Below are 24,660 nucleotides of genomic sequence, written 5' to 3' on the forward strand. Positions count from 1 at the left end.
ACATCAAATACCTGGGGACTATTGAGAAATTGTCCTGTTTTCACGTCTAACCTGCTTTGTGAAATGTTATATATTTTTTTTTGGAAGTGATTCTACAAAAGCAAAATCTCCAGAAATATGAAACACTTTCTCGTCTGAGAGAACTATTTAAATATTTAATCCACACCAAGACTTCCATCCAAAAACACTAACTACTGCCGCACACTTTCAACATTTTTCATCGGATATGCAGTTTTTACACATATTCTTCATTGCAAATTCAGTTAGCGTTGAACTTTTGATTGACAACTCACTGACACAAAATCTGTCAACTTCTGTGTGCAAAAAACATTCCCTCTTCTAAATATTTTCAATCTAAAAGAATTGTCAATGAAATTTTGAAAACTCCGCCATCTGCTTGTTGGGTGGCCTTTAGTCACGTAATCAAGGAATTCAACATAGAATGTTGTGCCTTAGAAGTTTCTTAAAGGTGATATGTCTTTGGTTTGCGAACACTGATCTCAAAAGGTTTGTTTGGATTTAGTAAAGACTTTGAGTGAAAGTCTGACCCGTGTTTTGTTAAAGGGGAACATTATCATAATTTCAAAAGGGTTAAAAACAATAAAAATCAGTTCCCAGTGGCGTGTTGTATTTTTTGAATTTTTTTTCAAAATTTTACCGGTCCCGGAATATCCCTAAAAAAAGCTTTAAAGTGCCTTTTTTTCGCTCTCTGCGAAGAAACTGTTCATTTTCCTGTGACGTCATACAGTGCCAATACAAACAAACAATGGCGAATACCACAGAAAGATATAGCGACAATAGCTCGGATTCAGACTCGGATTTCAGCGGCTTAAGCGATTCAACAGATTACGCATGTATTGAAACGGATGGTTGGAGTATGAAAGTATTGAAGAAGAAACTGAAGCCATTGAGCGAATAGCTATTGATGTTATTCATAGCCATAGCATGGCCGAATAGCTGCGTTAGCATCGCCGGTAAAATATGCAGACCAAACGATCAGGACTTTCGCATCTTGTGACACTGGAGCAACTTAAATCCTTCGATTGGTAAGTGTTTTTTTCGCATTAAATGTGGGTGGATGGAAGGAAACGTAATATAGTTGTAAATGCATCTGCAGGTTATCAATACATCTCTGTGCCATGTCTGCTTTAGCACCGCCGGTTAGCATCGATTAGCATAGCATGTTAGCATCGATTAGCTGGCAGTCACGCCGCAACCATATATGTCTGATTAGCACATAAGTCAACAACATCAACAAAACTCACCTTTGTGATTTCGTTGACTTTATCGTTGCAAATGCATCTGCAGGTTATCCATACATCTCTGTGCCATGTCTGTCATCGCCTGTAAAATGTGCAGACACTCCGGCACATTCAATGGGGGTCTGGCGGCAGATTTCTTGCCACTTTCGCATCTTCGGGCCAGTGGTGCAACTTGAATCCCTCCCTGTTAGTGTTGTTACACCCTCTGACAACACACCGACGAGGCATGATGTCTCCAAGGTTCCAAAAAATAGTCGAAAAAACGGAAAATAACAGAGCTGAGACCCGGTGTTTGCAATGTGTTGAAAATGAAAATGGCGGCTGTATTACCTCGGTGACGTCACATTCTGACGTCATCGCAACAGAGCAATAAACAGAAAGGCGTATAATTCGCCAAAATTCACCCATTTAGAGTTCGGAAATCGGTTAAAAAAATACATGGTCTTTTTTCTGCACCATCAAGGTATATATTGACGCTTACATAGGTCTGGTGATAATGTTCCCCTTTAAACTGCTCATGGAGAAGTCAAAAATGAGTCAGTCAAATACATTTTTGAAGAATTATTGTCAGATTTCAAAAGGGTTACTTAAGAACTAAAGCTGTGAACTCATTTAGTTTTCCACTTCATACCTACAAACTGGTCTATTTGAAAACAAATTACCTGAAAAAGTCTTTGTTTTTCATTAAATTCAAACCTATATTTATAACTAATAAAAACAGCTGTGTTCTAAACTGAGCGTTTGAAGGGCATCTTTATATTTAGAATTACATATGATTTTGAATTCCAGAATTCTACAAGATAAAAAAACTACGTTGATTACAGGTCTATGGATATTCTCATTCATCCAGGTCATTGTAATCTCAGGGCTGTCGGTTGTTAATGCTCCTAATAACACCTGCACATCGCAAGCAGGCAAAAAAACTGGGAACTGAACTGATAATGAACCACACAATAGATGGGTGAACAATTTGTCCAGCAGAATTCTTAGCCAAACAGAAAAATATGTATTGACAAAATGGTTTAACTTTGTCATAACTCCACAGCAGGTTCCTACAATATATTTGATCACAGCAACGGAATCAACCATTAGGAAAAACAACCTAACAGAAACCATTTTCTGTAGCTGGTGGATCGTGTTTCACACTTAACAGATCCCTTCCACCTTTTGATTGAAAGAAATTCCAAAGAATGTTGAGCATGTTTTGGGACGGTGACATCAGCTGTGTTGTACAGGTGGCAGCGCAGCTGGGGCGTGGCCCACAGGTACTCTCAGCTTCAGAGCCTGAGCCGACTGTCAGTGCAGAATCTGGAAGCCATGATGAACCTACAAGGTAAGAACTGAGTCTATGGACTGCAATTGATCTCTCAGAACTTGACATGATTTCTGCTAAAGCTGTGTGACCTTTTTAAACTTCTTTAGTTATTTGACTGTTAAATGTACAATCCTATGTATGTGTATATGTATATGTACATAGTATGTTACATTTCTTGCAGTATCTAGGGATGGGTACCCAGATACCAATGTTGATTCCATGTTGACTAATCCTTCAGCCCAACTTCCCCACCTCTCGTACAAATGATTTGTTGGGTGCGTAGTTAGTAAATTGTAACCACATGAGTCATTGAATAAGTTTATTGTACTACATTTAAATGTGTTTTTTAATATTGCAAGTATACATCATATATAGGCATTTTGTTATATAAAAGACTTGGGCAAATTAAGGCCCGGGGGCCACATCTGGCCCGTTAATCTTTTCATTCAGGCCCGCCGGACATTCCAAAATAATTTTTGTAGATCTTCAAGATGGAAATTGTAGCTGCCATTATGATGTGCAGTGATGTTTTCAAATTACCATGAGTTTTGAACTCTACAAAGTATTTAAATGGTTGAAATCTGCTCTTTTGCCTGATATACTAGTTACTATGGTAATTTAATTAGTTACTATGCTAATCTAATTAGTTACTATGGTAATCTAAGTCACGGCAGCTCAGACGGGTCACCAAGCAGTCTGGGTGGGGACCGTTTCAACAGAGTGTTTCCAGAGCGGTCAACCTGAAATGCGGGTGTCAGGGACAGAGGCGGAAAGAAATTTTTACAATAAAGTTCTAAAGCTTAGTGATATATCAGATGCATCAGATTGTAAGTGGGTTTTTTTTTACCCTTCACTTTCATATTTTGCTGTGTTTGTTGCATTTTTGTTGCGTTTTGCTTGATTGTAAAATATGTCATTAAAGAGGGGGTGTGACGTTCGTATGTTGTCAATATTCAGTGTTTTATCGTTTATAGTTATTATTGTAAATCCCACATTCTTTATTTTCATGTACATCCTGGGTGTCTCGTTCAGTAAAAAAAATGTAAAATTCCATTCTGTTTTTTAAGACAGTCTCTCATAACGTTTTTAGCATTCAATCAGACATTATTGTGAGTTTTTGTATTAGTGTTCCTAAAAATCAGATATACCGGCCCCCCAGACACATTTTTTTCTCAAAATTCGGCCCCCGAGTTAAAATAATTGCCGAGGCCTGTTCTATAAGAATGCTTCAATACGCGTTAGAGATCATCATGATAAAAAAAAATCCTACTCCGATTTCAAGTTTTTGAATGACTTTATCCCCAACTTTGACACCTAGACAAAGTGAAGTAACTGTACAGTCACACACTTGAGGTTTGACTGAACAAAGCAAGGTAAACACAAAAGTAAGCCAAAATATCAACTCCTCCTCTCAAACCCCGAAGGTTCGCATTTGTCTCAGTATTCATCTTTTAAAACCTTTGCCAGATTCATGATGACGAATAAAGTCAACATACCCTTACTGTCCATCCTACAGGTCACACAGTCATTTTTGCTGACCAATCAGAGATGAGCGCCTCTGGACACGTTCTGTTGGGAACCATGGACGTTCATCATCAGTGGACCAAAGTAATACCTTAGAGCTGGACCATAAAACCATAATGATGCAAAATAACACTCCTTGATAAAAAAGTACCAGACAATGTGTAGCTGGCTCGGTGAGTCGGTGACAAACACAGCAAGCTGACGTTCACTTGGCTGAAAGGACTCAAGGTTGTTTTGCAACATGCAGACTTTATTCGAATTTGTAGCAACACAGCAGTTTTAGGTACTGGGGGAAAAAAAACTTTCAAAAGCACAAACACTAGCTGAATTTGTGGCCTCAGCAGTGTGCTTTAGTGGGCGGCGGACATCATTGCCTTGCGTAAAGGCTGTCCGAATAGGTTTTATGAAGACTTGTTAAAATACGGCGGACAAAAGTGTGCAACAGTGCCTACTGTTTTCCAGCTATCCATTAGATTAGATTACTCATTTCCACTTTTATTCCCGCCCCCTCCACAAGTCAAAATTCCCACAGGCCCCCAAAATAGCTGTCCAAAGCTATGCCTGTAACTTTAGTATTTGTGTTTTCCACCCACTTTATTGAACAGTTTTATGTTGTATTTTGTAAGGTGGAAAAAATTATCTATTCTCCTATGCATCACATTTATTCATGAATCGATGCACAGGTGTCCAAACAATGATTATTGACATATGTTAAACAAAGTAATACAGACTGTTCTATAATGCGTAATTAATGATTATGTTCTCTAAACGTTAAATAGAACCAAATATGAACTAACAATTGGAGAACTATTAGCTCACATTATTTTAATGTTACGTTTTAGCTGGGTTAGTGCGGACTTACACAGAGGAGGTAGGAGGAGAGGAAAAGCTATGCTAGCTGTGGCGCTAATGTAAAGTAATGAAAGAAGAAAATAATAATATACGTATATATATATATATATATATATATATATATATATATATATATATATGTATATATATACATACATGTGTGTATATACATGTATATACATATACATATACGTGTATATACAAATATATATATATATACATACATATATGTATTTATATGTATATACACATGTATGTATATGTATGTGTATATTTATGTACAAATATATATGTACATACATATGTATATATATATATATATATATATATATATATTAAGGGGTGTGGGAAAAAATCTATTCGAATGTGAATCGCGGTTCTCACGTTGTGCGATTCAGAATCGATTCTCTTTTTTTTTTTTGTAAATCGATTTTTTTTTTTCAATCCAACAAAACAATACACAGTAATACCATAACAATGCAATCCAATTCCAAAACCAAACCTGACCCAGCAACACTCAGAACTGCAAAAAGAGCAATTGAGGAGACACAAACACGACACAGAACAAACCAAAAGTTGTGAAACAAAAATGAATATTGTCAACAATAGTATCAATATTAGTTATGATTTCAGCATAGCAGTGATTCAAAATCCCTCATTGACATTATCATAAAACATCCATCCATCCATCCATTTTCTACCGCTTATTCCCTTTCGGGGTCGCGGGGGGCGCTGGCGCCTATCTCAGCTACAATCGGGCATGTATACAAATTTAAAAAAAGAACAATAGTGTCACAGTGGCTTACACTTGCATTGCATATCATAAGCTTGACAACACGCTGTGTGCAATATTTTCACAAAGATAAAATAAGTCATATTTTTGGTTCGTTTAATAGTTAAAACAAATTTACATTATTGCAATCAGTTGATAGAACATTGTCCTTTACAATTATAAAAGCTTTTTTTTTTTTTAAATCTACTACTCTGCGTGCATGTCAGCAGACTGGGGTAGATCCTGCTGAAATCCTATGTATTGAATGAATAGAGAATCGGAAAAATATCGTTTTTGAATCGAGAATCGATTTATAATCGAATCGTGACCCCAAGAATCGATATTGAATCGATTCTTGGGACACCCAAAGATTCGAAGCCCTAATATCTCTCTCTCTGTATATATATACTGTATGTATATATATATATATATATATATATATGTGTATATATATACAGTGTATATATATATACAGTGTATATATATATATATATATATATATATATACATACAATCCCTGTTTCCATATGAGTTGGGAAAGTGTGTTAGATGTAAATATAAACGGAATACAATGATTTGCAAATAATTTTCAACCCATATTCAGTTGAATATGCTACAAAGACAACATATTTGATGTTCAAACTGATAAACATTTTATTATTATTTTTTTTGCAAATAATCATTAACTTTAGAATTTGATGCCAGCAACACGTGACAAAGAAATTGGGAAAGGTGGCAAAAAATTCTGATAAAGTTGAGGAATGCTCATTAAACACTTATTTGGAACATCCCACAGGTGTGCAGGCTAATTGGGAACAGGTGGGTGCCATTATTGGGTATAAAAACCGCTTCCCAAAAATTGCTCAGTCTTTTACAAGAAAGGATGGGGCGAGGTACACCCCTTTGTCCACAACTGCGTGAGCAAATAGTCAAACAGTTTAAGAACAACGTTTCTCAAAGTGCAATTGCAAGAAATTTAGGGATTTCAACATCCACGGTCTATAATATCATCAAAATGTTCAGAGAATCTGGAGAAATCACTCCACATAAGCGGCATGGCCGGAAACCAGCATTGAATGGCCGTGACCTTCGATCCCTCAGACGGCACTGTATCAAAAACCGACATCAATCTCTAAAGGATATCACCACATGGGCTCAAGAACACTTCAGAAAACCACTTTCACTAAATACAGTTTGTCGCTACATCTGTAAGTGCAAGTTAAAGCTCTACTATGCAAAGCGAAAGCTATTTATCAACAACATCCAGAAACGCCGCCGGCTTCTCTGGGCCCGATATCATCTAAGATGGACTGATGCAAAGTGGAAAAGTGTTCTGTGGTCTGACGAGTCCACATTTCAAATTGTTTTTGGAAATGTTCGACATCGTGTCATCCGGACCAAAAGGGAAGTGAACCACCCAGACTGTTATCGACGCAAAGTTCAAAAGCCAGCATCTGTGATGGTATGGGGGTGCAATAGTGCCAAAGGCATGGGTAACTTACACATCTGTGAAGGCACCATTAATGCTGAAAGGTACATACAGGTTTTGGAACAACATATGCTGCCATCTAAGTGCCGTCTTTTTCATGGACGCCGCTGCTTATTTCAGCAAGACAATGCCAAGCCTCATTCAGCACGTGTTACAACAGCGTGACTTCGTAAAAAAAGAGTGGGGGTACTTTCCTGGCCCACCTGCAGTCCAGACCTGTCTCCCATGAAAAATGTGTGGCGCATTATGAAGCGTAAAATACGACAGCGGAGACCCCGGACTGTTGAACGACTGAAACTCTACATTGAACAAGAATGGGAAAGAATTCCACTTTCAAAGCTTCAACAATTAGTTTCCTCAGTTCCCAAACGTTTATTGAGTGTTGTTAAAAGAAAAGGTGATGTAACACAGTGGTGAACATGCCCTTTCCCAACTACTTTGGCACGTGTTGCAGCCATGAAATTCTAAGTTAATTATTATTTGCACAAAAAAAAAAAAATTATGAGTTTGAACATCAAATATCTTGTATTTGTAGCATATTCAATTGAATATGGGTTGAAAATGATTTTGCAAATCATTGTTTTATCTAACACAATTTCCCAACTCATATGAAAACAGGGTTTGTATATATATTTTATTTATGTGCATATATACATATATTTATGTCTGTATATACATATATGTGCATATGTACGTGTATATATGTATATATATATATATATATATATATATATATATATATATATAAATAAATATATATATAGCATCAAGAGTTGGAATTGGCGGTTAAATCACCAAAATGATTCCCGAGCGCAGCCACCGCTGCTGCTCACTGTTCCCCTCACCTCCCAGGGGGTGGAACAAGGGGATGGTTCAAACGCAGAGGATAATTTCACCACACCGAGTGTGTGTGTGTGTGACTATCAGTAATACATTAACCTATTAACTTGAAATGTTGTACTTGAATGCACGTCATTTATTGACTCAAAACTTAGTTTTTGATTTAAAGTGCAATTATTTTGAAGGGACATTGTCCAGCGAGCACATCATTGGGAGTGTCCTCCTCCATCTTTCGTCCGATGTGTGCACTTACCCGATAACGACCCCTCCGCAGGCATGTGTGCTCCAAATAAATGATGTTTAATAATCTGCATTCATACATGATTCATGCCATATTGGTCTGTGACTTTGGGGTGTGTTCCTGCCTTTACTTTGACATCCTTATGACATATTAAAATACATGTTTACCTTTGTTGCTCACCTGCTTGCTTGTGTGCCTCCCAGCTGATTGAGCAGCTTCCCAGCTTCTGCAGCCTGCAGCAGCAGACCGAGTGGCTCAAGGAGAGGATCAGCCTCCTCCTAGGGGGAACCCGGGTGGTTCACATGGAGCGGCTGAGACCAGTCCAGCCTATCTTGGAGCACTACGATGCTCTCAACACCTTCCACAGCAATCTCATTTCCAGGAGGCTGTGTCTACACCCCAGAAGTCTGGAGGGGCTCACCCTGACGTTGGAGAAGTACGCTGCTGAATTTCTTCTGTTTGACCACGAAGAGGTCTGGGCAAACTTGTCGACTTGTAAAATGTGGTGGTCGCGAGCAGTGTTTGCCTTACTAACACTCCAAGTTTGTTGCGGTGGACCTTACAGTAGCTATGTTGTTAGAAAACATATCGTGGCTTCTATTTCTCTTGTGCTCTTCAGGTATCTAGTTAAGGCTGTGAGTCTTTGCTTGGCAGTCTTGATGCATCAGCTGCGGACATCTTGACGTACTTAGTGGACAGTTTGTACTTGATGATGACACCTTCGCACAGATCTGATAGGAGGTTAACTTATCTGTGCATGGTCATTGTTTTTTCTCCGAGCATTCTATTCAACGGAGGTTGTCCTGGTCCTTCTTTTCATCTTGTAACCAGGCATCTATGATGACTGATGATGCTGCATATATCAGCTGATTGCTCACATTGATGTTCCTTGACGTTGTATCGATCCGTTGTGGTGAAGAAGGAGCTGAGCCGGAAGGCAAAGCTCTCAATTTACCGGTCGATCTACGTTCCCATCCTCACCTATGGTCATGAGCTTTGGGTCATGACCGAAAGGATAAGATCACGGGTACAAGCGGCCGAAATGAGTTTCCTCCGCCGGGTGGCGGGGCTCTCCCTTAGAGATAGGGTGAGAAGCTCTGCCATCCGGGAGGAGCTCAACGTAAATCCGCTGCTCCTCCACATTGAGAGGAGCCAGATGAGGTGGTTCGGGCATCTGGTCAGGATGCCACCCGAACGCCTCCCTAGGGAGGTGTTTAGGGCACGTCCAGCTGGTAGGAAGCCACGGGGAAGACCCGGGACACGTTGGGAAGACTATGTCTCCCGGCTGGCCTGGGAACGCCTCGGGATCCCCCGGGAAGAGCTAGACGAAGTGGCTGGAGATAGGGAAGTCTGGGCTTCCCTGCTTAGGCTGCTGCCCCCGCGACCCGACCTCGGATAAGCGGAAGATGATGGATGGATGGATGGATGGATGTTCCTTGTAGGGATATTGTGTTGACATCGCCCAGTAGGTCTTCTGACTGTACTTCTTTCTGCAGGAGGTACCTAAGGTCTCCCAGTATTTTGTGATCTTCACTCAATTGGTAATTTGCTCATGTTTTGATATTAACTGTTCTTAGGGCTTGGCTAGTTTGAGGGTAATTAAGAAACTATCCCCACACTGACCTGTTGTCCTTGCTCTCTTTTGTCGTACCGTCTTTGTATCGTAGATGATGTACAGTGCACCTGATAAAAGTCCTTGGAACGAACCCAGCAGATCACACTGCTCTCCAAACGACCACTACCTTGTGGAATGTCTACTCTTTTGGTTGTTTTGGGGTACTTTTACAATGTGGCTCAAAATTCCACGGGCACTTATTCAACACAATTAACCCTATAGGGATTGGGTTCCATCTATTCATGTCCAAGCAAGTCCAAGGTCACAGGCTCCCCCAGAAAGGACTTAACCCCTAACGCTCACATGGTTTCTCCAAAAGGGCCACCTCCCTCCTAAAGGTGCCAGGGCTCCACCAACTAGAAGTAATCCCTGCAGGCCTTGGGTACTGCTAAAAATGACTTGAACAATTCCTGGTGGTCCTAAAAGGTCCGAAATATGCCCAAAGGGTAAAGAGGAGGACAATTTTGGGTAGATTCCAGACCTTCTCAGACCTCTCCAAGTGCACTTGGGTCCTATGGAAACTTTGTCTGGATGAGGGGTTGTGAAATAGTGACAGACTACACAAAGTCCTAATGAGCCTGGGAGAAGTTGAATAAGTGTATGGGCTGCATATACAGTATATAACCTGTGAGGTGTAGTTTTCCCATGCCTGGCTTTGACATTTTCAGTGACTACATGGTCTCTTGTATCAAACACAGGGAGTGTTCTAGTCCCAGACTTCATGAGATGGGACACTTCATCATACCGACCAACTGTGACCCCCAGAGCCTTCAGACCTTCCTCCTGAGCCACGCTTCCAAGGCTAGACAACGAACTCAGCGTAGAAATTTGTGAGTCACACACTGATCTCTTACACTTAAAGGGGAACGTTATCACCAGACCTATGTAAGCGTCACTATATACCTTAATGTTGAAGAAAAAAAGACCATATATTTTTTTAACCGATTTCCGAACTCTAAATTGGTGAATTTTGGCGAATTAAACGCCTTTCTATTATTTGCTCTCGGAACGATGACGTCAAAACGTGACGTCACCTAGGTAGTCAACGCCATTTTCTCAAACACATTACACGCAGCAAGTCAAATCAGCTCTGTTGTTTTCCGTTTTTTCGACTGTTTTCCGGTACCTTGGAGACATCATGCCTCGTCGGTGTGTTGTCGGAGGGTGTAACAACACGATCAGGGACGGATTCAAGTTGATTTACATAGAATGTGCATCGATTAGCACGGCATGCTAATCGATGCTAACATGCTATTTAGGCTAGCTGTATGTACATATTGCATCGTTATGCCTCATTTGTAGCTATATTTGCATCCAGCATTTCCCTCCATCCACATTTAATGCCTAACAAACACTTACCAATCGACGGATTTAAATTGCTCCAGTGTCGGGATGCGAAAGTCCCTTGTGTGGTCCGCACATTTTACCGGCGATGCTACAACATACATGGCACAGAGATGAATGGATAAGCTGCGACACTCAAAGCAGATGCATTTCCAACGATAAAGTCAACGAAATCACAAAGGTGAGTTTTGTTGATGTCATTGACTTATGTGCTAATCAGACATATTTGGTCACGGCATGACTGCCAGCTAATCTATGCTAACATGCTATTTAGGCTAGCTGTATGTACATTTGTAGCTGTATTTGCATCCAGCGTTTCCCAAATGTAATGCCAAACAAACACTTACCAATCGACGGATTTAAGTTGCTCCAGTGTTAATGCGAAAGTCCCGATCGTTTGGTCTGCACATTTTATTGCCGATGCTAAGCAGACATGGCGTCAATAGCTATTTGCTCAATAGCTTCACTTTCTTCTTCAATTTCGTTTTCGCTATCTGCCTCCATACTCCAACCATCCGTTTCAATACATGCGTAATCTGTTGAATTGCTTAAGCCGCTGAAATCCGAGTCCGAATCCGAACTAATGTCGCTATATCTTGCTGTGGTATCCGCCTTGTTTGTTTGTATTGGCATCACTGGATGATGTCACAGGAAAATAGACGGTGGCTTGCAGATAGCGAAAAACAGGCACTTTAAACCCTTTTTTCGGAATATTCAGGGATGCGTAAAATTTTGAAAAAAACTTCGAAAAATAAAATAAGCCACTGGGAACTGATTTTTATTGGTTTTAACCCTTCTGAAATTGTGATAATGTTCCCCTTTAATCAGGAGCACCGGCACCGTCTAATGTAATCAGATCAACTCTTTCAGGAACCAAGCTACATGAGGATCATAATGTTCTGAACTGTTCTTAGTATGCTAGTGATTGACAGCCTGTGAGGAGTGTACCACCTGTACAAAAGCAAGAAAATGCTTAGATTCTTTGTCACTAAGTTTCCTCTTTCTTCTTTGTTACAGAAATAGTCTAGAGCTCATACTGGTTCAATACCTTTGTCACCGTGTGTGCAGGTTGCTGGCAGAGGAAGAGGCTGTCAAGAAGCTGTGTCTCCAGAGCTTTTCACTCCGGACTCTGTCCAAGGAGCCCAGTGTCACCTCCAGTCAGATGATTCTTTGTTGTAAAAGGTTATTGGACCATCGCTCACCTCTCATGCAGGGCCTTCATATCCGTGTTTCCCATTTCTACTCGGTGATGCAAGACGGAGACCTGTGCATCCCCTGGGACTGGAAAAGTTGAGTCAAGACTTAGGGTTTTGCCAGATGCCGTATAATTCTGATAATAAGAAAGATGCGATATCCGTTGGTTTTCAACTGGAGTTTGTGAAAAAGTTCAACGGTCGGTCAGTTCAAGATAACTAAGAAGGAATCGGTTCAATGTAAGCACTTTAATCATTATTGAAGTCAAGAAGGAGCCATGGCAGTGTTTAAACCAAGTATACTTGACTTATAATGAACAGTTTTGGAATCTGTGCAATCCGTCTGGTGAACGCAAGTCCAACTTTACAGGCAGGTCAGTTCTTAGGACTTGCGTTGTGAAGGTTTATTGTACAGAAGTTTTTATAAAATAGTGTTACGGAAATTAAACCCCGACTTTTGATTGCATAGGCGAATTTGTGCTCAGGAAGAAGTAGACTGTTGTCATTGACATTTCTTTAATCTTCTGCATCATGGCTACGTACAGTAAAAGAAGAACTTGAAATAATGGCGACCCCTAGTGGAGGAAAGTAGGGAATGTTGTTTAAACAGGAGGTCAAGGTGACTTGTAACATTTCCTGCAAACTTCTTTACCCGTTTAAGAAAACATGCATTTACCAAGTCATTTTTATGATTCAAACGAGTTGTTACGGACTCATCTTGGACTTGATGTGTTCCAAGCGAGTTCACGTAAGAAAGCAAAGTGAAAGTGAGCATGTTATTTTCAGATTGCTATGTAGCGAGCAATTTGTGTATTCAATGTTGACATAAGGCTACCACATAAATTAAAATATTTTTTGAAAGTTCAACTCAACTGCTCTTCAACAACAATCTCAAATGTACTTTTACCTGTACTTATACCTGTTATACTTCCAAAGTATGATAATTATATATATATATATATATATACATACATACATACATACATATATATATGTATATATATACTATGATAGATATACATGTATATATACATACAATCTCAAATGTACCTTTCACTTGTACTTATACCTGTTATGCTTCCAAGGTATGATAGTGATATATATATATATATATATATACATACATACATACATATATGTAAGGTATATGTATTTATGTGTGTACATATTTACTGTATATATATATACACACACACACATCTATAAATATAGATATATATATATATATATGTATACATATCTATAAATATTTATAGGTGTGTGTGTGTGTATATTTATACACACATAGATACATATATGTACACACATCTATATATATATATATATATATATGTATCTGTCTATATATATATATATATGTATCTGTATATATATATATATATATATATATATATATATATATATATATATATCGTATTTCCTTGAATTGCCGCCGGGGCGCTAATTAATTTAAAACCTCTTCCCCCTTCCGGCACTTACCAAAGGTATGCAGTAAAAATTTGAGTGTGATGTAAGCTTGGACCTTAAATCCTATCGAATAGCTCTTAAAAGGGAACATTATCACCAAACCTATGCAAGCGTCAATATATACCTTGATGTTGCAGAAAAAAGACCATGTATTTTTTTAACCGATTTCCGAACTCTAAATGGGTGAATTTTGGCGAATTAAACGCCTTTCTGTTTATCGGTCTTGTAGCGATGACGTCAGAACGTGACGTCACCGAGGTAATACACCCGCCATTTTCATTTTCAACACATTACAAACACTGGGACTCAGCTCTATTATTTTCCGTTTTTTCGACTATTTTTTGGAACCTTGGATACATCATGCCTCGTCGGTGTGTTGTCGGAGGGTGTAACAACACTAACAGGGAGGGATTCAAGTTGCACCACTGGCCCGAAGATGCGAAAGTGTCTGCCGCCAGACCCCCATTGAATGTGCCAGAGTGTCTCTCAATCATCAATCAATGTTTACTTATATAGCCCTAAATCACTAGTGTCTCAAAGGGCTGCACAAACCACCACGACATCCTCGGTAGGCCCACATAAGGGCAAGGAAAACTCACACCCAGTGGGACATCGGTGACAATAATGACCCAGTGGGACGTCGGTGACAATGATGACTATGAGAATCCACATTTTACCGGCGATGCTAAGACAGACATGGCACAGAGATGTATGGATAACCTGCAGATGCATTTGCAACGATTAAGTCAACTAAATCACAAAGGTGAATTTTGTTGATTTTGTTGACTTATGTGCTAATCAGACATATTTGGTAGCAGCATGACTGCCAGCTAATCGATGCTAACATGCTACGCTAATCGATGCGAACATGCTATTTACGCTAGCTCAATCAATCAATGATTATTTATATAGCCCCAAATCACAAATGTCTCAAAGGACTGCACAAATCATTACGACTACAACATCCTCGGAAGAACCCACAAAATGGCAAGGAAAACTCACACCCAGTGGGCAGGGAGAATTCACATCCAGTGGGACGCCAGTGACAATGCTGACTATGAGAAACCTTGGAGAGGACCTCAGATGTGGGCAACCCCCCCCCCCCCCCCCTCTAGCTGTATTTACATTTGAAACTAGATACCCACATTTAATGCAAAACAAACACTTACCAATCGACATATTTAAGTTGCTCCAGTGTCACAAGATGCGAAAGTCCTGATCGTTGTCTGCACATTTTACCGGCGATGCTAATAACGCAGCCATGCTATGGGCCACTTCGTTAGGTACACCCATGCTATAGCGGAATAGCGTCAATAGCTATTCGCTCAATAGCTTCAGTTTCTTCTTCAATTTCGTTTTCGCTATCTGCCTCCATACTCCGACCATCTGTTTCAATACATGTGTAATATGTTGAATCGCTTAAGCCGCTGAAATCCGAGTCCTTAATCAATCCAACAAAACAATACATAATAATGCAATCAAATTCCAAAACCAAACCCGACCCATATATATATATATATATATATATTTATAATTATAATTATAATTATTATAAAAAAATATATATGCCACCCGAACGCCTCCCTAGGGAGGTGTTTAGGGCACGTCCAACCGGTAGGAGGCCACGGGGAAGACCCCGGACATGTTGGGAAGACTATGTCTCCCGGCTGGCCTGGGAACGCCTCGGGATCCCCCGGGAAGAGCTAGACGAAGTGGCTGGGGAGAGGGAAGTCTGGGTTTCCCTGCTTAGGCTGTTGCCCCCGCGACCCGACCTCGGATAAGCGGAAGATGATGGATGGATGGATAAAAAAATATAAGAATTGTACTGATCCCAGGTCAGATGTGCACCTGGCCAAAATAACTGACCCCAGGTCAGATGTGCACCTGCCCGAAAGAACTGATTTCAGGTCAGATGTGCACCTGCCCATTAAAACTGATCCCAGGTCAGATGTGCACCTGCCCATTAAAACTGATCCCAGGTCATATGTGGACATGGGCACAAGAAGTGATTTCAGGTCAGACGTGCACCTGCCCATTAAAACTGATCCCAGGTCAGATGTGCACCTTCCCATTAAAACTGATCTCAAGTCAGATGTGCACCTTCCCATAATAACAGTTCCTGGAATTTCTGCAAAGTGCTGGGAAAATGGAAGCTGTGGCATTTTTGGCTGATATAACCTCCCATCTCAAAGACCTAAATCTCAAGCTACAGGGGAAGAAGAACACAGTGTGTGAGCTGATGCCAGAAGTCCGTGCCTTCCAGAGGAAGCTGGAGCTTTTCAAAAGTGACATACAGGTAACTAATTTGATGTTATTAGTTTCTACCACACACTATTTTCTTCCACTTCCTATTTTTAAGCATTGTTCCTAAAATATATTTAAACTGTGTATCTACAGGAGGAACTGCTCCACTTCCCCAAACTTCTGGAACTGACCAAAGGAGAGGGAGATCATCAGTGCCATTTGGAATTCTTGGAAAAACTCATTGCAAATTTCAAGACTCGCTTTGATGGCTTCAGTTTGGGAAAACAAGTCCTGCTGTTCACTGAAAACCTATTCCTGATCAGAAATGTGAGTGTGCTCTCTGCAGAAGCAAAACAAGTCTTCCCATGGCCCAGAGCTGCTTCACTGCAGACTGAGCTAATTGACCTCCAAGAAAGTGTCGCACTGAAAGAGGCTCGGTGTGACGCCATCACCTTCTGGTCAAAGCTGGTCATTCCTTCCAAGTTCCCTCTGCTGCATAAGATGGCCCTGTCACATCCTCACAATGTTTGCCTCAACATACAGCTGTGAGTCTGCCTTCTCTACTAGTGTTGTGTCGTTCGCAAACGATTCGTTCGAAAGAACGAATCTTTTGAGTGAACGTACTGAACCGAATCACTTCCTGAACTGATTCGTTCCTTTCTCAGTTCAGTTCAATCAATCAATGTTTATTTATATCGCCCCAAATCACAAATGTCTCAAAGGACTGCACAAATCATTACGACTATAACATCCTCGGAAGAACTCACAAAAGGGCAAGGAAAACTCACACCCGGTGGGCAGGGAGAATTCACATCCGGTGGGACGCCAGTGACAATGCTGACTATGAGAAACCTTGGAGAGGACCTCAGATGTGGGCAACCCCAAACCCCCCCCCCCTCCCTCTAGGGGACCGAAAGCAATGGATGTCGAGCGGGTCCAACATGATACTGTGAAAGTTCAATCCATAGTGGCTCCAACACAGCCGCGAGAGTTCAGTTCAAGCGGATCTAAGACAGCAGCGAGAGTCCCATCCACAGGAGACCATCTCAAGCGGAGGCGGATCAGCAGCGTAGAGATGTCCCCAATCGATACAGGCGAGCTGTCCATCCTGGGTCCCGACGAGCGGTCCATCCTGGGTCTCGACTCTGGACAGCCAGTACTTCATCCATGGTCATTGGACCGGACCCCCTCCACAAGGGAGGGGTGTACATAAGAGAAAAAAAAAGAAAAGAAGCGGCAGATCAACTGGTCTAAAAAGGAGGTCTATTTAAAGGCTAGAGTATACAGATGAGTTTTAAGGTGAGACTTAAATGCTTCTACTGGAGCCCGAACGGAAAACGCTCTATAGCCCGCAGACTTTTTTTGGGCTCTAGGAATCACTAATAAGCCGGAGTCTTTTGAACGCAGATTTCTTGCCGGGACATATGGTACAATACAATCGGCAAGATAGGCTGGAGCTAGACCGTGAAGTATTTTATACGTAATTAGTAAAACCTTAAAGTCACATCTTAAGTGCACAGGAAGCCAGTGCAGGTGAGCCAGTACAGGCGTAATGTGATCAAAGTTTCTTGTTCTTGTCAAAAGTCTGGCAGCCGCATTTTGTACCAACTGTAATCTTTTAATGCTAGACCGCTTTTAGAGTGATCGTAATTGTTTAAAAAAAAAAAAAAACACCCATTGGATGTGATATAAAAGGAAGAGTGATTTTTATTACATATTTAATACATGTATGTTTTGTTAGAAACATTACATGTTAAAATAATAAAATGTAATGTAAAAAAAGAAAAATGTTAACACATTTTAGAATCATTTTTTCTATCTAGTCAAATCCACTATGAATTGTTAAAATAAATGTAATGTAATAATGTAGAAAATAATTGCATTTCAAACACGTTTAAGAACAAATTTAAATTTTGTCGTCGTGTCAAATGTTAAAATGTAAAAATAATAAAACCATTTGTAAATGTGTATGTAATTTTTACCACTTTAAAAAACGTTTTATTTTTTATTTTGTTTTCAGATCCATTTTAAAATGTCATGGACACTTCATGGAGAGGACACAAAAAAAAGAAGGAAAAAAAAAAAAATAATATTGTAGCAAATTTTCACATAAATTGTTATTATCTTGTCGGATTCACACACAGCGAGATCTGCCGCTGGGGAAGCTGTTACTGACTGACTCATGATTCGCCGACCTGCACACAGAACTGCTGCTGCAGAAGTGATTCGGTGAACGAATCTTTTGAACAAATCAATTTAAGGAACTGATTCTAGTGATTCATTACAGTCAAAAGAACTGCCGATCCCATCACTGTTCTCTACAATGAACATTGTGAAAAACAAGTACCGCAGCAGACTGACCAATAAACACCTGGATCAGTGTCTTCGCATGGCCATCACACCTTTTGTGCCAAAATTCAAAGTCTTGGCTTCAACCCCAAGAGCCCAATTCTCCCATTGAGCAGCTGTGTTTTACACAATGGGGATTATTATACCATAGTTATATTTGCACATGAATGACATCTGTTGAGGTCATTTCTTTACCAGGAATAGGAGGGTTGTGTTTAAAAGTATTTATTTTTGTTAAAACTGAAAGTTTTATTTAAGTCCTTTTTTATGTTGTTGTTTCAAAGAAAGTATTTCATGTATTTTATTGGATATTTATTTTATTTGTGTTAATTTTAAGAAAATGTTAAACTATATAAACTTGACTGATAACAGACGGACTCAGCTTGTTTCAAAATAAAATTTGAGGACCTTCAAGATTTGTACTTAAGGACCCCTGCGGCAATTTACGGAAATACGGTATATATATATATATATATATATATATATATATATATATATATATATATATATATATATATATATATATATATATATATATATATATATATATATACTCGTCGTGTTTGGAGGAAGAAGAATACTGAGTTGCATCCCAAAAACACCATACCTACTGTGAAGCATGGGGGTGGAAACATCATGCTTTGGGGCTGTTTTTCTGCTAAGGGGACAGGACGATTGATCCGTGTTGTTAAGGAAAGAATGAATGTGGCCATGTATCGTGAGATTTTGAGCCAAAACCTTCTTCCATCAGTGAGAGCTTTGAATGATTGACCAAATACTTATTTTCCACCATAATTTACAAATAAATTCTATAAAATTCCGACAATGTGAATTACTGGATTTTTTTCTCAAATTCTGTCTCTCACAGTGGAAGTGTACCTATGATGAAAATTACAGACCTCTGTCATCATTTTAAGTGAGAGAACTTGCACAATTGGTGGCTGACTAAATACTTTTTTGCCCCACTATATATATATATATATATATGTATATATATATATATATATATATATATATATATATATATATATACGCATGTATAGTACATGAATCCATGGATTGACAGGTTTGTTAAGCATAACTACATACGGCTTGTGACGTCATGTAGTCGTGATGAATTATTCATATCTACTGGCTAAAAGGGGAGATTCCGTCGGGGGCGGGGCTGGGCGTAACCAACCCGGGATTTCCAAATAAAAACACAGTGACGTCACAGAGGGCGGGGGGAAGAGGAGAAAGCTCCGCAGTAAATAAGTCAGCAGGGAAAGAATCTTCCTCCATCAACTGCAGTCAAACAATTTTCTTTTTTCTTCAAGCTCCCGGCGTGTCTTTTGATTCTCGGCAAGCAGCAGCAGCCACAAAGGACACTTAAAAAGCGGCAGCATGAGCGGGTCAATACGCCGACACAGTCCCGCTGTGTCCCCCGGCAGGAGGCGGCAGCAGCCCGGGCACAGCGCGGACTCCTCGCCGCATAGGAAGGTCCGGAACACGCAAGCTCTGGAGGGTCTGCTGAAGAAATACACCAACCTGTTCCATGGCTGGCAGGACAGGTACACGTCATCGCATCCACTTTTCCCACACATTCTATACTCTTGTCTTCTAGGGGTTCATTTACACTTTATTATATTTACACTTAATTAGGTTTATTGTGTGCCAATCTGTACATACCTGCCTGCTAAGGTCACAGTTTGACGCCTTCAAGTACAGCGGGAGGGAAAACTGCTTTGTAACATTCAAAATGAAGCATGGAACTAATACATACAGTTTTCGAACAAAAATGCAAATAAATGTCCAGAAAAATAGATACAATTTGAATTAATAAATTGCACTTTTTTGGATATTTTCCCATTCATTCACAATACGTACAATCATGTATTTCTTTTTTTTTTTTTTTATGCATTGTTAATGTTAGCTGACTCTTACTAGTGTTTGTTTACGACAGGGGTCACCAACGTGGTGCCCGCGGGCACCAGGTAGCCCGTAAGGACCAGATGAGTCGCCCACTGGCCTGTTCTAAAAATAGCTCAAATAGCAGCACTTACCAGTGAGCTGCCTCTAATTTTTTAAATTGTATTTATTTACTAGCAAGCTGGTCTCGCGTTGCTCGACATTTTTAATTCTAAGAGAGACAAAATTCAAATAGAATTTGAAAATCCAAGAAAATATTTTATAGACTTGGTCTTCACTTGTTTAAATAATTCCTTTAATTTTTTTTTACTTTGCTTCTTATAACTTTCAGAAAGACAATTTTAGAGAAAAAATACAACCTTAAAGATGATTTTAGGATTTTTAAACATATATACCTTTTTACCTTTTAAATTCCTTCCTCTTCTTTCCTGACAATTTAAATCAATGTTCAAGTAATTATTTTTTTTATTGTAAAGAATAATAAATACATTTTAATTTAATTCTTCATTTTAGCTTCTGGTTTTTCAACGAAGAATATTTGTGAAATATTTCTTCAAACTTATTATGAATAAAATTCAAAAAAACTATCTGGCAAATCTAGAAAATCTGTAGAATCAAATTTAAATCTTATTTCAAAGTCTTTTGAATTTCTTTTAAAACTTTTGTTCTGGAAAATCGAGAAGAAATAATGATTTGTCTTTGTTAGAAATATAGCTTGGTCCAATTTGTTATATATTGTAACAAAGTGCAGATTGGACGTTAACCTATTTAAAACATGTCATCAAAATTCTAAAATTAATCTTAATCAGGAAAAATTTTTAATGATGTTTCATAAATTATTTTTTTTATTTTTTCAAAAAGATTCGAATTAGCTAGTTTTTCCCTCCATTTTTTTATGTTGAATTTAGAATTTTAAAGAGTAGAAACTGAAGATAAACCATGTTTCAAAATGTTATTTTAATTTTTTTTTGTTTTTTGTCCTCTTTTAAACCGTTCAATTAAGTGTCTTTTGCATCATTTATTCTCTACAAAAAACCTTCCGTAAAAGACAAAAAAAATGTACGACGGAATGACAGAGAGAAATACCCATTGTTTTAAATATATGTTTAGATTTATTTATTAAAGGTAGATTGAGCAAATTGGCTATTTCTGGCAATTTATTTAAGTGCGTATCAAACTGGTAGCCCTTTGCATTAATCAGTACCCAAGAAGTAGCTCTTGGTTTCAAAAAGGTTGGTGACCCCTGCTTAACGAGTTAGAATGTGCTCTTGTCTTACACGAGGATTGTGAATGAAAGACAAAGGTTTTTTCTGTGATGATTTGTGGATTTATGATAAAATATCCATTGAAGACGTCCCGCTATAGCAGGGGTGCCCACACTTTTTCTGCAGGCGAGCTACTTTTCAATTGACCAACTCGAGGGGATCTACTTCATTTATATATATCATTTATATTTATTTATTTAAGAAAGAGACATTTTTGTAAACAAGTTAAATGTGTTTAATGATAATACAAGCATGTGTAACACATATAGATGTCTTTCTTTCACGAAGACAAGAATATAAGTTGGTGTATTACCTGATTCTGATGACTTGCATTGATTGGAATCAGACAGTAATGATGATAACGCCCACATTTTCAAATGGAGGAGAAAAAAAGTTGTCCTTTCTGTACAATACCACATGAAAGTGGTTGGTTTTTGGCATCTAATTCATCCAGCTTCCATACACTTTACAAGAAAAACATTGGCGGCAAATTCCGTAGCTTGCTTGATTGACATTCACGGCACCTGAGGGTCTTGTGAGATGACGCTGGCTGCTGCCTGTTCATTATTATGAAAAAATGACAGAGAGGAAGGCGAGAAACACTTTTTATTTCAACAGACTTTCGCGCCGTCCCTTCCGTCAAAACTCTAAAGGCCGACTGCACATTTCCTATCTTCACAATAAAAGCCCTGCTTCATGCTGCCTGCGCTAACAAAATAAGAGTCTCGGAAAACTGGCGTGCACAAGTGATGTGCACGCCAGCTTTCTGAGGGATCGCTTGTGCACGCCAGTTTTCCGAGACTCTGTATTTAGTTAGCGCAGGCAGCATGAAGCAGGGCTTTTATTGTGAAGATAGGAAATGTGCAGTCGGCCTTTAGAGTTTTGACGGAAGGTACGGCGCGAGAGTCTGTTGAAATAAAAAATGTTTCTTGCCTTCCTCTCGGTCATATTTTCATAATGATGATCTTGCAGCAGCCAGCGTCATCTCACAAGACCCTCCGGTACCGTGAATGTCATTTAAGTGACGTCTTGGTGAAGATTGATGATCACTAATTTTTAGGTCTATTTTTTTTCAAGCCTGGCTGGAGATCGACTGACACACCCCCCGCGGTCGACTGGTAGCTCGCAATCGACGTAATGGGCAGCGCTGCGCTATAGCTATCAATTATCCTTCTTTTCTGTTTTTTGCAGATATTTTGTCCTCGACCCTGTGGCTGGCCAGCTTCACTATTATCGAGACGAACACAGCAGAAGCCAGCGACGTCCCAGAGGGTCCATGTCTCTCCTTGGGGTGATGGTCGTCTCCTGCAAACACTTTCCCTTCATGTTTGCTCTTCACTCCTCATCTGGACAGTCCTTCAAACTCCGAGGTAGAACACCATGCAGACATTGTACGGTACACATATTACTGTACATGTATTGCCATACCTTTTCATACTATTCTACATTTGAGAATGCCGACTTAAAAAAAAAAAAAAAATGTTTTAGCTAATTTTGCTGCCAAACACCTCAGTCATTTTACCTGGTACTTGACACATGCTAACTGTTAGCATGCTAATATTAGCATTTATAATGCATTTTTTTTGTCAATTTTGCTGCCAGACACCCCAGAGTCACATCATTTTACATGTGATCACTGTTAGCATGCTAATATTAGCATTCTGGCAAGCTGACTTTTTTGGGGGGATCTTTTTATTAGTAGATTGCACAGTACGGTAGATTTTCCGTACAATTGACCACGAAATGGTAACACCCGAATAACTTTTTCAACTTGTCTAAGTCGGGGTCCACGTTAATCAATTCATGGTATAAATATACAAACCCTCTTTCCCTATGAGTTGGGAAATTGTGTTAGATGTAAATATAAATGTAATACAATTTTTTGCAAATCATTTTCAACCCATATTCAGTTGAATATGCTACAAAGACAACATATTTGATGTTCAAACTGATAAACCTTTTTTTTTTGCAGATAATCATTTACTTTAGAATTTGATGCCAGCAACACGTGACAAAGAAGTTGGGAAAGGTGGCAATAAATACTGATAAAGTTGAGGAATGCTCATCAAACACTTATTTGGAACATCCCACAGGTGTGCAGGCTAATTGGGAACAGGTGGGTGCCATGATTGGGTATAAAAGCAGCTTCCATGAAATGTTAAGTCATTTACAAACAAGGATGGGGCGAGGGTCACCAATTTGTAAGCACATTGTCAAACAGTTTTAGAACAACATTTCTCAACGAGCTATTGCAAGGAATTTAGGGATTTTACCATCTACAGTCGGTAAAATCATCAACAGGTTCAGAGAATCTGGAGAAATCACTGCACGTAAGCGATGATATTACGGACCTTTGATCCCTCAGGCGGTACTGCATCAAAAACAGACATCAGTGTGTAAAGGATATCACCACATGGGCTCAGGAACACTTCATAAAACCACTGTCAGTAACTACAGTTGGTCGCTACATCTGTAAGTGCAAGTTAAAACTCTGCTATGCAAAGCAAAACCCATTCATCAACAACACCACGGGACGCAGCTGGCTTTGCTGGGCCCGAGCTCATCTAAGATGGACTGATGCAAAGTGGATAGGTGTTCTGTGGTCTGACGAGTCCACATTTCAAATTATATTTAGAAACTGTGGACGTGGTGTCCTCCGGAACAAAGAGGAAAATAACCATACGGATTGTTATAGGCGCAAAGTTCAAAAGCCAGCATCTGTGATGGTATGGGGGTGTATTAGTGCCCAAGGCATGGGTAACTTACACATCTGTGAAGGCACCATTAATGCTGAACGGTCCATACAGGTTTTGGAGCAACATATGTTGTCATCCAAGCAACGTTATCATGGACGCCCCTGCTTATTTTAGCAAAAAAATGCCAAGCCATATGTTACAACAACGTGGCTTCGTAGCAAAAGAGTGCAGGTACTTTCCTGGCCCGCCTGCAGTCCAGACAAATCGCCCATCAAAAATGTGTG

The 24,660-nt window shown here is 39.4% G+C and overlaps 3 protein-coding genes across 6 annotated transcripts in view; all 3 read left to right on the forward strand.

The window, feature by feature from the left end:
- tcaim (T cell activation inhibitor, mitochondrial) overlaps positions 1 to 13,314 on the forward strand; it is a 35,885-nt gene extending 22,571 nt beyond the window's left edge. For all 4 annotated transcript variants that reach the window (XM_061882321.1, XM_061882318.1, XM_061882320.1 and 1 more), the window contains 5 exons: positions 2,498 to 2,595; positions 4,094 to 4,185; positions 8,499 to 8,731; positions 10,609 to 10,740; positions 12,323 to 13,314. In XM_061882321.1, the coding sequence (XP_061738305.1) occupies positions 2,498 to 2,595; positions 4,094 to 4,185; positions 8,499 to 8,731; positions 10,609 to 10,740; positions 12,323 to 12,548 (781 nt within the window). In that variant the 3' untranslated portion in view covers positions 12,549 to 13,314. The remainder of the gene's footprint in view (positions 1 to 2,497; positions 2,596 to 4,093; positions 4,186 to 8,498; positions 8,732 to 10,608; positions 10,741 to 12,322) is intronic.
- Positions 13,315 to 15,584: 2,270 nt separating this feature from the next.
- LOC133539465 (general transcription factor II-I repeat domain-containing protein 2-like) lies at positions 15,585 to 16,976 on the forward strand. The gene is made up of 2 exons (XM_061881458.1): positions 15,585 to 16,210; positions 16,312 to 16,976. Exons 1-2 carry the CDS (start codon positions 16,061 to 16,063, stop codon positions 16,705 to 16,707), a joined length of 546 nt encoding a protein of 181 aa, XP_061737442.1. The 5' UTR covers positions 15,585 to 16,060; the 3' UTR covers positions 16,708 to 16,976.
- A 2,758-nt stretch (positions 16,977 to 19,734) lies between these two features.
- The window catches only part of LOC133539942 (oxysterol-binding protein-related protein 10-like), a 64,832-nt gene continuing 59,906 nt past the window's right edge, over positions 19,735 to 24,660 (forward strand). Inside the window, exons 1-2 of the mRNA XM_061882322.1 lie at positions 19,735 to 20,057; positions 22,872 to 23,050. Of these exons, the coding sequence (XP_061738306.1) occupies positions 19,891 to 20,057; positions 22,872 to 23,050 (346 nt within the window). The 5' untranslated portion in view covers positions 19,735 to 19,890. The remainder of the gene's footprint in view (positions 20,058 to 22,871; positions 23,051 to 24,660) is intronic.

This window comes from Nerophis ophidion, linkage group LG21, assembly GCF_033978795.1.
Source record: "Nerophis ophidion isolate RoL-2023_Sa linkage group LG21, RoL_Noph_v1.0, whole genome shotgun sequence".
Taxonomy (NCBI): domain Eukaryota; kingdom Metazoa; phylum Chordata; class Actinopteri; order Syngnathiformes; family Syngnathidae; genus Nerophis; species Nerophis ophidion.

What these genes read in the sequence shown, in the direction of transcription:
- LOC133539465 (XM_061881458.1), top strand. Translation starts at nt 16,061, where the DNA reads ATGGAAGCTGTGGCATTTTTGGCTGATATAACCTCCCATCTCAAAGAC. An exon ending in TTTTCAAAAGTGACATACAG is followed by an intron (nt 16,211 to 16,311) that starts GTAACTAATTTG and finishes GTGTATCTACAG; the next exon opens with GAGGAACTGCTCCACTTCCC.